The following is a 13,465-nucleotide window of genomic DNA, read 5'->3' on the forward strand; positions in this document are numbered from 1 at the left end:
CAAATCATTTTGGCAAATGAGATTATGAATAAAAACTTTTAGCCTTGCACTAGCGTTTCCACATGTGGAACTGGTAGCATACTTTTGTAATCTGTTTTGAGTACATTATAGTAAGGGTGGTCTGCTCTGGTTGTGGAGGGTTTACAAGGGATTCAGGCCTTTGCTCCAACCAGTTTCTTAATTTAAAATAAGTCCATGTTGATTAAACTTGTCATTATGTTATATTGCATCGGTTCTTTTCAGTAGTGTCAAAGTTAAAAAAAAGCGGGTCTATTGCTTGTCCCTAAACTGTCCTAATAATATGAGAGAATGTATCCACACAACTTGTGAGTATCATTGTTTGAACATGGGATATATTATGTACAGTCCTGCAGTCAACAAAGTGGCCACTCGCCACTCAGGTTCAGATTAGATCAGGGTTCCTTCCAGTCATGCTTTCCAAAGTGTCTCCATCAAGTGAGAGTTCTAAGTTAAAGTCTTCCAGTACCTTCATAGAGTTTGTAAGTAGTACCCTTTCAAACATTACACCCATTCACTCTAAGAAAGGGGTTCTCAAACTTGGTCCTGGGGGACCCCTCTGGCTGCAAGTTTAGTTCCAACCAGCCTCTGTTTTTAATTGGACTCCTGGGCTAATTAAGTGAACTGTTGTTTCCCAGATTCCCAGTTTTGGGAACAATATACAAAATAGAAAACTAAGTTTGGTCAAAAAAAAAAAAGTATTAAAGTGTACTAAGTAACTACGGTATATGAATTTTTTCTTTTAACAGTATTTTCATCTTGATTGTCATTCTACTTTTCTAGGTGTTCTAATTGTTTAATGAATCCTTTATTTACTACTTTGTGGGGCTGACGCTAAAGTAATTATAGCCTTTCACGATTGAGTATTGTTTGCTTGGGTTTCTGCTCTGCTTGTTTTTAATTGTCATTATTAAGATTCAAAGAAGGGAGCAAACTGCACATAGAAAGGAAATATAATAAAAAGAGAGTTAAGCATTTAAATCCATAGCAAAACCAGAAATATTTCTAAGTTTCTTATAAATGTAAAAATCATGCTGCTGTGCTTTCTGAATGTAGAATAAAAGATAAATAATACCAGCTAATTAAATGCGATCAGTGCTATCAGGTGTTGTCATTGATTAGGAATCTGGTTGGAACAAAACCTGCAGCCACAGGGGTCCCCAGGACCGAGTTTGAGAACTCCTGCTCTAAGACAACCAATTAGCAGTAAAGGTTTCTCTTCCACAGTCTGAAGTCTCCCTGAGGCAACTTCCTCTTCCACCAATGCAAATTTTTACTGCATATCTGAATATCCTTCATACCCAGCTGGATATTCTTCTATGGATTAACTACACCAAAGGTGTCAAACTCGTAGGGCTGTGATGGCTGCAGGCTTTTGCTCCAGTCACTTTCTTAATTAGTAGCCAGTTACTTCTGATAATGAAACACGTTTGTCTTAATTTTAATTGGATTGCTTGTTTCTTTTTCCCTTAATCAGTAGTCAGATGGATGAACAGCTAACTTGATCCCTTTGCAACTATAAGTTTATCATAAAATATCTTTTTCAGTAAAATATCTGAAAAGAAAAAGTGAAGGTCTGAGAAATATAGATTGTGCTGTCATAAAAATAAGAATGAACAGTTTTAGCAATGTCTCCTGTGGAAGGATGAGCACATTAACAAGCATTAGGATTAAATAACATGTTTTATTAACATTAAGAGATTGGTTGGAGTGCAGTGGTGTCCCTCCAGCAACCAAGTTTGACACCCTGAATGTTTTGTTTACCTGTTGGCTCACTTTGCTTCCCTTTATTGTTTGGCTGTTGGTTAAGGAATAAAACAGTTAAGGGTTGTCATGTCATTTTCTTATCTGGTTAATCCAGATCTGGTTCATGGGGGTACTGGAGCCTATTCCAGCTAGTAGTAGACGCAGGGCAGGAACAAATCCTAAAACAATTAATGGATATGAAACTTAAAAAGCAAGCCATTTAAAACTAAGGCAAAAGAAATTGGTTAATTTTGCAGCAGTAATTGTTTATTGATTAACAAAGTGGCTAGAAAAACATGCAGCCACTTGATCTTCAAGATCCAAGTTTGAAACCCCTGACCTAGACAGAAATTGAGAAACCATCAGTTAAGATATTTGTGTCCAAAGACAATGCTGTGCATAGAGGTGATTCTTACGATCTCTAACTAGTACATTTTAACCAAACGCCTGGCATTTTCTAAGGCACCTAAACAATATGGACTAATACTGTCAGCTTTGTAAATAAATAAATAAAAGTGCATATCTTACTGGCTTGATCCTTGGAAGATTGTTGGAGTTGGAGAATCACCATGCTTTAACTCATTGAGGGCTGAATATTTTCTCCGAAAAACAGTTTCTGAAAAGCAATGGCTGGGGCAGCAGAGGTCACGGTCGCAGTGCACTGCAATCTGGTTTCTACCTCTTATCATTGTTTAGTGGCAGTTCGACCTGGTGAACATTGTCAGTACCACGATTAGCTGGTGAACAATCAGCTGGCGCGAACCTCACATTCGTTTTGTTCACTTGTATTAAAATCAGAGTCCGACAAGTCATAGTCCAGTTCAGAGATAATATGCAAAATGTCGTCTGTGGAGTATTTTGCTTTACGCGTTCGTTTTGATCTCGCCAGATGTCAGTGCCTTTTTGCCGTTGTTTGCGCCCGCTGCTCACGCATAGCGTAGGAAATCTCGTCAAACCAATGAATCTAACATTCCTTCAGGCAATTAGAGTCCAACTAAAATATAACAGTTGGTTTTGTCACAGTTCACAGTTGATAACCATCGTCAACTCCTCCTTTTGACAAAAGTCGACATCAGCCCTGAAAGAGTTAATATATATCCTTAGGGATATATCTACATTTCATTCTAGTTATAAATCCCTTATTAAATTTTAATTGAATTCAGTACTTTGAAATTCTCTTTGGAACATTTAATATGGAGATGTTTCATTTTGGGCAGCTAATCTGCATAGGCTTCATTCATGTTATTGAGAATGAGATACATATTTGTCAATCCAGGGTTGTTTTAGGTGTGTGGTTAATATTTTATATGCATTTACATTCTTTAAATATATTAACACCTCTCTGTAAGTTTATTGATATTTGACCCACACTCCATATTACTTTAATGTTTGCAACAATTTTTCAGATTTTTCTGTGAATGGTAAGTCATCTTAATTTTAAGATTCTGATTTAAATTTTTGAAAGGTAGATTATGTACAGTAAAAGAGTTGTAAGAAATCTAGGGATAAATTCAGCTTAGTGGTCAGACAATATCTGTTTATCTTCCTACTTGTCATAAAGCATACCTGTACATATAGTATTGTAACATATATGTATGACTCTAATATATATATATATATATATATATATATATATATATATATATATATATATATATATGTGTGTATACTGTATATAAAATGCAAAGTTGAGTGACTCATTTACTTACAAACAAAAACATTATTTCCTGTTAAAAATCTAAAATTTGTCAGGATACATCTTGAGCAGCACGTATCTTCTAAGAAATCACAATTTGATATATAAATATTTAGGAATAACTGCGCAAAGAGTGTGCTTTATGCAAATAAGGGATGCATCAGAAATGGTCAAATAGCACCACTGATGTGATGGACAACTGAAGGCAGTTTTGTGATGGACAGGAAAAAAGAAATGTAATCATGTTATTAAAAGGAAAGGGGAAATTCAACAAAGTTAATCAGTTTTACGCAAAGATCACTGGCACTTGTGTATCTGTATCAAACATCCATCCATCCATCCATCCATTGTCCAAACCGCTGAATCGAACACAGGGTCACGGGGTCTGCTGGAGCCAATCCCAGCCAACACAGGGCACAAGGCAGGAACCAATCCTGGGCAGGGTGCCAACCCACCGCAGCTTTATCAAACACTACTTTGCATAAACAGTACAGAGTCTTTCAAATCATAGGGCTGACTATGTGCTGATCCCAGACAACATCTTTTAAAAAGTGTGAATAGAGGAGTATTTGTTTTCTTATGCAACAGCTTTCAGAAAAATTGAACTTTTAAATTTTGGTAGTAAAGCGTCTAAAAAAGAGAATAATTTGTAATTTTTCTTTTAAAGTGTACTGTACAAACTGTTAAACCACTACAGGCAATCATGTATACAGCAATTTAAATCATATAAGCCATTATGAAGAATGCATGAAAACTAAGCAAGCAGCACTAAGTTCCGGTAATGTTAGGTCCATGACATGGATAACCATTAATTATTTGCACTAACACTTGTATGTATACAGCAGGCTATCAAAAGAAAATTATGATTGCATTTTGTTTATCAAAAAACAAGACTCCAATTAAAACTATTTGCAATGAAGGTTTTAAAAAATGATCAACAGTCAGGGTAAGAGAAGCCAACCCCTTGTGGAGATGACACATTGCATTCACTTTATTCCAAATGTAAAAAAGAAGTCATAATGGATCTGAAACTAGTAGCGCTTTATTTAATCACGACCAATTTGTGGTTGACTACATTCTTTGATTCTCCATTTTATTCACTTCATGGTGGGAACATTTCCATCTGTTGATGTCAAAAGCAGACAAGACCTTCAATCTTTTTTGAGCGTTGTCTTGCTGGAAGGGAATTCTGCACCCCAGCTGTTTACTGTGACATTTAACAAGCACTGGTACTAGTACACATTGGCTTGGCAAGAATGAATGTAGTGTCATAAATTCAGTGATAGCACAATATTTGATTTTGTTTTCTTTGGTACACATTTTGACTCCTGGGAAAAAGACATACTCTATAATAATCACAAATGATAGAAACTTTACCTTTACTTTGCAGTTGTATCTATTTAGTACACAAAAGTTTGGCCACTTACAGAATCACAACCATAAAACATTCTGTTTAGATTCAGATTCAAAATATGTTGATCACTCCCCATAAATGATCAAAGACGGTTCAGTAACTTCAGAGCAACAACTTCAGTGCACAAGGCAGAAGCAAACCCTGGACAGGGTGCCCGTTCATAGCAGGGCAAACACACACACACTTACATTTACACATGCTAGGGCAGATTTAGCAGCATCAATCCACTTTACCTGTGTGTATTTGGACAGTGGGAGGAAAACGGATCACATGGAGGAAACCAATGCAGACACAGGGAGAAAATGCAGACTCTACACAGGGATGATCTGGGAAGCGAACCCTGGTCTCCTTACTACCACTTCACCACCATGCCACCCACTGTAATATATGTGTATAATATTAATGGTACTTGTTTTAAAAAGTTGTTTACTTATAACCAGTTATCATTACATTCATATTTTTCAGGGAAGTATGAAAGTCATACATGGGTGCATACAGGAGAGAAGCCCTTTAAGTGTGAAATTTGTCAGCAGTGCTACTCAACAAAATCAAATCTCGCTGTTCACAAGAAAAAACACATCAATGAAACAGTGTTTCAAAAGAAAGAACATAAATGCCCATACTGCAGTAAACTGCATGCCAGCAAAAAAACCCTTGGAAAGCATGTCAAGAGGTAAGTTGCATCTCGATGGTATGCCTAAGGCACTGTGTTAAACTTGTATACTACTTATTGTAAACCAGTGGAAGCTTCTGCATGTAGCTACTATTTACAGGTATACTGTGCAATCCTAGGATATATTACTCTGTTTGCAATAGAAATAAATGGTCAGTTCAGAACTTTATTTTTTTTTAGATTATAGAAAATAACATGCCCATAAACCATTTTTGAGCTATTTTCTGTCCATAGTTTGTGCCTCCCAAGTTGGGGGTGGTGTTGAACAATATTTTTTAAAGCAAATGTTCTCTATTTACTAGCCTCTTTTAGTCCAATTTATGGCATGTTAGTGCTTATCTAATTCTGGTTTATGGGGAAAAATTATTTAGTAAAATGACTTAAAAACATTAAACAACAAATATATCAATGAATTATTGTAATCGATTAAATCTAAATGAACTAAAACACACTATGTTACTTATTGTGTAATTCATCTTTTAGTCAAATTTCATGTAGTAAGTTAATTGAGTTGCTCCAGATTGCCCAGTGGTTTCATGCATACAGTGTTTTCTTTTACTTTAATGTAAAAAAATGTAATTACCATATTTATAAAACTTTACAAGCTTTTCTGCTTATTTTCATTTTACTTATTTGTTAATTGTTTAAATTATAAGAGAGTGGTTTTCTTCTTTTACTTAATACACATGACTCTAGGGTTCTTCTGAAATTTGTCTTTAGTTTTGCTCCCACTCAGCTACCAGACAGGTCAAAGTGAACTGCATATATATATACACTCACTGAACAAATTACGAGGAACACTGCTACAGCTGCTTTGCCATGCTTTTATCTAATTATCCAATCATGTGGCAGCAGCACATTGCGGAAAGTCATGCAGATACAGGTCAGGAGCTTCAGTTAATTCTTACATCAAACGCCAGAATAGTGAAAAATCTCAGTGATTTTGACTATGGCCTGAATGCTGTTGCAAGATAGGCTGGTCTGAGTATTTCTGTAACTGCTACTCTTCTGGGATTTTCATGCACAACAGTCTCAACATTTTACACAGAACAGTGCAAAATACAAAAAACATCCAGTAAATGTCCATTCTGTGGACAGAAATGCCTTGTTAATGAGAGAAGTAAGAGGATAATGATCAGACTGGTTTGAGCTAGCTGAAAGGCTACTATAACTCACATAACCACTCTGTAAACCTATGTTGAGCAAAAAAGAATCTCGGAATGCACAACACATGGAACCTTGAGGCAGATGAGCTACAACAGCAGAATACTGTGTTGGGTTTCATTACTGCAGCCAAGAGCAGAAAACATAAGGCTACAGTCTGGCAAAAAACTTACATTTGTTGGCTTAAAACACATAACCTGGTGTGATAAATCTTGATTTTTGCTAAAGCACACAGATGTTAGTAGGATCAGAATTTGTCACCAACAGCATGAATCCATGCACCCAACCTGTCTTGTGTCAACAGTCCATGTTGCTGGTGGTGGTGTAGTGGTGTGGAACCATTACTACCAATCATCAGTCATTGCTCGAATCGCAGCCTATTTGAGTATTATTGTTGACCATGTGCATCCCTTCGTGGCCACAGTTTACCCATTTTGTAATGGATACTTCCAGCATGATAATACACAATGTCACAAGCCAAAAGTTGTCTGAAACTGGTTTCATGAACATGACAATGCATTTAGTATTCATCAGTGGCCTTCCCAATCACCCAATCTGAATCCAGTAGAACATTTTTGGGATGTGATAGAGGAGGAGATTCACAGTATGAATGTACAGCTGACAAATCTCCAGAAATTGTGTGATTCAATTATGCCAACAAGGACCATAATCTCAAATGAATGTTTCCAATATGTAGTTGATTCCATGCAACAAAGAACTGAGGCTGTTCTGAGGACAAAAGGATGCCCTACTCCGTATTAGTATAGTGTTCCTAAGAATTTGCTCAGTGAGTGTCTACATGTAAAGTACCTTTAAAATCTCACATATAATGCACATACGGATTAAGCCCAAAAGCTAAAAACAAATTCATATATAATATGCACCTTTTAACTTTTCAAGATTTTATTAAAATTGCACTCCATTTTTGTAAACATAATTTAAAGTGATAATTATAATCATTTTTATTTAAATTAGGTAAATAGGTACATTTTAAAAATACTTACAATGACAAGTAGATAAGTACTGTATCTATTAGGTAACATTTTTTTTAATTTGTAAGAATTTATTTTATAGTACATCATATTTATTTATTTATTTATTTTTACAAAATCTACCCATAGGTAATAATTATTACACATTCAAAAATATGTAATTCAAAGAAGAGCAGTTGTCATCTCTGTTACTAGTGAGAAGCTCATCTAGTGAGGTTGAGTCAATGATATTGTCATTGAAGCCATCGTAATAAATTTTGCCATTAACATCTTCATCTGATGACACCTGTTTATCCTCCCACAAAGCGTCACTATTGCTATTATAAAGATTAATAGAAATAGAACATTTGAGGAAACCATGTTGAATTATACATGCATCTGATTCATTCCAAACTGCAAGCATCCATGCGACCAGTTTGGAGATAGCTGGTTGATGCATACGGCCACCAGTAGTAAATGTGTGATTGTAGTCCCTTAATGTTGCTTTCCAGTTCATTAATTCTTTTTCTAGATCTGGAAAACTTGCTGTGTCCTCATGATTTGCTTCTTTTTTTGTTTAGCAGGCAATGCTTGCAACACCTCTTTGTTTGTACTCCAAAATCAGATTATTAGTTTCTGCATATTTTATTACTAACAGCTTTTCTGCTGCAGTATAACTTCTCCTTGATTTCATTTTAAGGGCTTAAAATACCAGATATTATGAAAATTATTACCTACAGGAAATACAAGGAATACAGCAACCACCTACCTACCAGAGGTGACTGCTCTAAGACTCTAAGGAAAGCTCTGCCTCCTGTAAAATGTCACGAAAAAAATGTTTTATTTACTTTGCTATTACAAAGAGCATGCTAGAATGTGCTTGACTTCATGGCTAGTTCATTCAGAAACGGTAATAATTTCTGGTAGGTCGTCGTATTTTTTATGAATATGCTTTGTTTTCAATGCAGCAAAGCTAGATGTTTATTGGGCAAATGCTTCAAACTGTAATTTCCAGGGAAGCTCAGTGTTTCTGGGAATAAATGGGGAAGTGTGCGGGCAGCACAATGGGCTGCTGCATGGTGATTGGAGGAACTGTCAAGGTGGCTGGTCATCTTTTTGATTGACTGCGTTTTAGCATCGGAACATTTCAGGCTTATTGAAAATACTTAATTAAAATTATGTCTCATGTATAGTGTGCACCCCAATTTTTTAGCAAATTAAAATGAGTGAAAATTGCTTGCGTTACACGTGAGATTTTACAGTATATGTTAAAAACACAACTGAGATAATTTACAAAAAAAAGTATCTTCTAGAGATGGGCATGACAAGCGAACTATTTTAATCCGTTGGTCAAATTAAAAATAATATATCCGTCCATCCATTTTCTGATTCAGTGTTAAGTGTTTTTGTAGAATATGGACAGTGCAAACATATGTACTCAGTTACTATGTACAATAGATGTTCTGTTAGGTTTTACTTCAGCACTTTAATTATTACTCTCTATATATAGCCTGGCATACCAACAGTTGTAGTCAAAAAGCAATCTATTTTACACAGCTTTTCTATGACATACTGGCTGATATTTTTCACTGTTCACCTTAGACATGAATTAGTATTTATGTTAAGTTACAATAGCATTGTACCTATAAATTACATTCAGTATTCTTCCCCACCAACTTTTTATTTTCTTTTTTCTGTCCCAGTAGTGTCCCTAATATTGTCTTGGATACCAACCCCACCCCCACCAACAGATAGTGTTGGAACTGTAATCCATTGAGTTCATTTTTTGTGAGAACCTGATTCAAATTAAGATGTTGCTTCCTCTAATTAGATGATTCAACAAAGCAACACATAGTGTTATGATAAATTTTATCTTATTATATCAGGTATGGCAATTTATCTGACATCGGAAACAGACATAACCAAAACAAAATATAAGAAGTTCCCCACTCGGTGAGCTCCCCTCCTATTAGACTTCCATTCACAGAAGCTAGAGACAAAAAAATTATACCTCAAGCTTTTCGCCAAGCATTTGCAACAGTCTTTCCTAAACAAAATAAGGATGTATTACAATGTGCATCATACAGACCAATTTCACTTCTGAATAATGATGTTAAGATACTCTCCAAAGTCCTAGCTAGAAGGGTGGAGAAAGTGCTGCCTTCAGTAATATCACAAGATCAAACTGGATTTATTAAAGGCCAACACTTAGTGTCCAATCTTTGACGCCTGTTTAATGTAATATACTCACCCGCAAAGTCAAACATCCCAGAGATTTTATTATCCTTGGATGCAGAAAAAGCATTTGATATGATTGAATGGAACTACCTTTTCGCTACATTGGAGAAATTTGGGTTTGTCCCAAACATTTGTGCATGGATCAAACTACTGTATACTAATCCAGAACCTTCAGTTTGTATTAGCAACATTAATTCAGACTACTTCAGACTAGAATGTGGTACCAGACAAGGATGCCCCTTTTCACCACTACTTTTTGCAATTGCCATTGAGCCACTGGCAGTTCACTGTCGAAATGCTTATGAGATAAAGGGGATTATCAGAGAAGAATTTGAACAGAAAATGTCTCTATTTGCAGATGATATGGTACTGTATATATCAGACCCACAAAAAACTGTGCCCGCAGTTCTAACAGCACTAACAAAATTTCAAAAGCTTTCTGATCTCAGAATTAATTTGACTAAAAGTGTGCTCTTTACCGTGAATTCTCAAGCACACAGTATTAGATTGGACACCTTCCCTTTTATCATTACGGATCAGTTTAAATATTTATGGGTAAACATCACAAGTAAACGTAAAGCTCTTTATCAACAAAATTTCACCATCTGTATGGAAAAAAATTAAGCAAGACTTGCATAGATGGTCAACCCTCCACCTCAATTTAGCTGGAAGAATTAATATTATTAAGATGAATATCCTATCCTCCCTAAGTTTCTCTTTTTCTTTCAAAACATCCCAATATACATCAATAAATCATTTTTTAAGAAATTAGATTTAACCATAGCCACATTTATTTGGAATTCGAAACATCCACGTATCCATAGAACGACCCTACAAAGGCAGAAGGTGGCATGGCTCTACCTAACTTTTGTTTTTACTACTGGGCAGCAAACATACAAACTATAAAAACCTGGACATGAACACAAATAGATGAACATATACAGGCTTGGTCTGCAATAGAAATAAAATTCTGCAGTACTACTTTATATTCCTTGCTTTGTGCCCCAATAAATGCAAGTTATCGCCAATATACTAACAACCCAATAGTGCTTCACTCACTCAGAATATGAAACCAATGTAGGAAGCATTTTAAGATACAGAATCTTTTATTGGTGGCATCTTTGTATGAGAACCACCTTTTTCAATCCACGCAAACATATGCAGTTTTTAATGTCTGGAAAACTTTTGGGATTAAATCACTTAGAGATCTGTACATAGACAACGCCTTTGCATCCTTGGAACAATTACATTCTAAATTTAACTTCCCAGCAACACATTTCTTTCACTGTCTTCAAATTAGAAACTTTGTTAAACAGAACCTCCTCAATTTTCCTCACCTCCCACCTCCCTCTATGCTAGAAAAAATATTGATCAGTTTCACGGACTTAGACAGCATCTCCGCAATATATAAAACCATTTTACAGTCCCTCCCTTTCAAAGATCCACGAGGTAAGTGGAAAAAGGATCTCTCACTAAACATCTCAGAAAAGAGTGGAAGGTAGCAATGCAGAGAATTCACTCGAGCTCCATATGCGCAAACAATACAATTATTCAACTCAAAATTATATATCGAGCACATGTGTATTGCTTAAAATTGTCCAAAATGTTTCCAGGGCAAGATCCAACCTGCGAACGCGGCAATGAAGTTCCAGCCTCACTGGGTCACGTGTTCTGGACCAAAATTTTTAAATGCCTTTCAGACAGCCTTGTTGTCACAATCCCTCCTAACCCATTAACAGCTGTGTTTGGTGTACTTCCAGATGGACTTAAAGTGGAGAATGACAAACAAACTTTAGTTGTCTTTACTACACTATTGGCACGCAGACTTATCTTGCTCAACTGGAAGAATCCTAGCTCTCCCCTCTTAAGTCAGCGGGTAACTGATGTTATACATTATTTGAAATTGGAAAAAATAAAATTCTCACTTAGAGGATCTGTGCAGAAATGTTTCAAAACCTGGCAGGATCTAATCATTAACATTCTAGAATAAGCTGTTAAAGCACAGAGGAAGCAGATTCTTTCCCCATTTTCTTTTTCTTCTCCATTCATCTATATTCACTTATTAATTTATCTATTTACTTATTTTTACTAGGTTTAAGTTTTATTCTGCTGCCCATGCTCTTTCTCAGGGGTGGGGGTTGATTTGTTTTCAGTCCTATTCTTGTAAAATTGATCTATTTGTATGGAATGTTGTATGATTTCAATAAAATAATTAAAATTTATTAAAAAAAAACCAAATATTAATTTCGTGAAGTTTTAAAAAGAACCTGTTGTTTTGTTGACATGGGAGAATCTTTCCACTATAGTATTTTGTTTTCTTTGAAATGAAAAATTTTATTGTGAATGTTGCCACAAGACAGTAGCTGTGAAGAATCAATTAATTATACTAGCCAACCCGCGGCGTACCATACGCCGCATAATCAGGCTGGTGTTTTAATGATTTTTAAGCACAGGGAAAATTAACATTTGAAAAATCGGTAATGTAATAAATCAGCAAGAAAAGCAGCATTGTAAGAATGCACGGAACGAACCAACACACAATCGTTCGTGACTGAAAACTGGCGGAGCGCCATCGCGCCTTCTTCTCCCAGACGGAGTGATGGGTGTGGACGGCGCTCAGGCTCGGAGGGTGGAACGGGAGGAGAGGAGAAGGACGTCCATTCCGCTCCCTCCGTCATGCTAGTCTGCTGATTTCTTGTTCAGTATGCACTGCCTGCTCATGTGCCCACCTCCAACTCGTTACTTGAGTCGTCGTCGTCTTTGCACAGTCCAGATGCACTTGACTCAAGTAGACTTTTCATTACTCTGTGCGATTTTGGCTGCTTTTCTATATATAATCCACCAAGACACCCAAGGGGGGTGTGTACAAAGGGTAGGAATGTAATCATTGGGAGCATATGAGTCGCACTTAGTGGGAATTCCACATTTTGCAGCCCGAATGGGGTTCAACGGCTTACCCACGCCTCTCTGTACCGGGTAGACACACGCTTAATTTCATGCATAATTATCTATTGAATGCTAAACACTTCTGAAAAGACACAGTTGTCTAAAATGGGTTGGTGTGAGAATACAAAAGTAAGTGAATGAAAAGATGGAACTCTGGAAAGAAAAATACACACAATAGTGAACCCGCATAACAAATGCCACATAATTATTTATTGATGATTGAACACTTCTGGAAAGACACAGTTGTCTAAAAAGGGAGGTGAGGATACAACAGAAAGTGAATGAAAAGATGGAACTCTGGAGAGAGCAACATATAAATGTCCGTGAGTGAAGACTGGTTTTGGCAGATACAGGCATATCCTTATGAAAGTTTGTCCTTGTGATTTGCAGGATCATCTGTGACAATGGAGTCCATGCTCGTGAAAGTCACCTCATTGTTAGGGATAAGTTTTAGCACTTGTTCATTAAGGTATAGCGAGTCTTCGTTGGTGACGCTTAATATAGCTCGCGTACTGAGTTGTTCCAGAGTGACAGTTGAGAAGTCGATGTTGCTATACAGTTGTTGAAAGGGATCAGAAAATAAAGGAAAACAATGTGAA

General features: G+C 36.3%; 1 protein-coding gene across 2 annotated transcripts in view; it reads left to right on the top strand.

Moving 5' to 3' along the window:
* zbtb41 (zinc finger and BTB domain containing 41) overlaps nucleotides 1-13,465 on the top strand; it is a 48,801-nt gene that overhangs the window by 15,324 nt on the left and 20,012 nt on the right. For both annotated transcript variants that reach the window (XM_039734997.1, XM_039734998.1), the window contains exon 3: nucleotides 5,340-5,547. In XM_039734997.1, coding sequence (XP_039590931.1) covers nucleotides 5,340-5,547 — 208 coding nt within the window. The remainder of the gene's footprint in view (nucleotides 1-5,339; nucleotides 5,548-13,465) is intronic.

Source organism: Polypterus senegalus, chromosome 14, assembly GCF_016835505.1.
Source record: "Polypterus senegalus isolate Bchr_013 chromosome 14, ASM1683550v1, whole genome shotgun sequence".
Classification (NCBI taxonomy): domain Eukaryota; kingdom Metazoa; phylum Chordata; class Cladistia; order Polypteriformes; family Polypteridae; genus Polypterus; species Polypterus senegalus.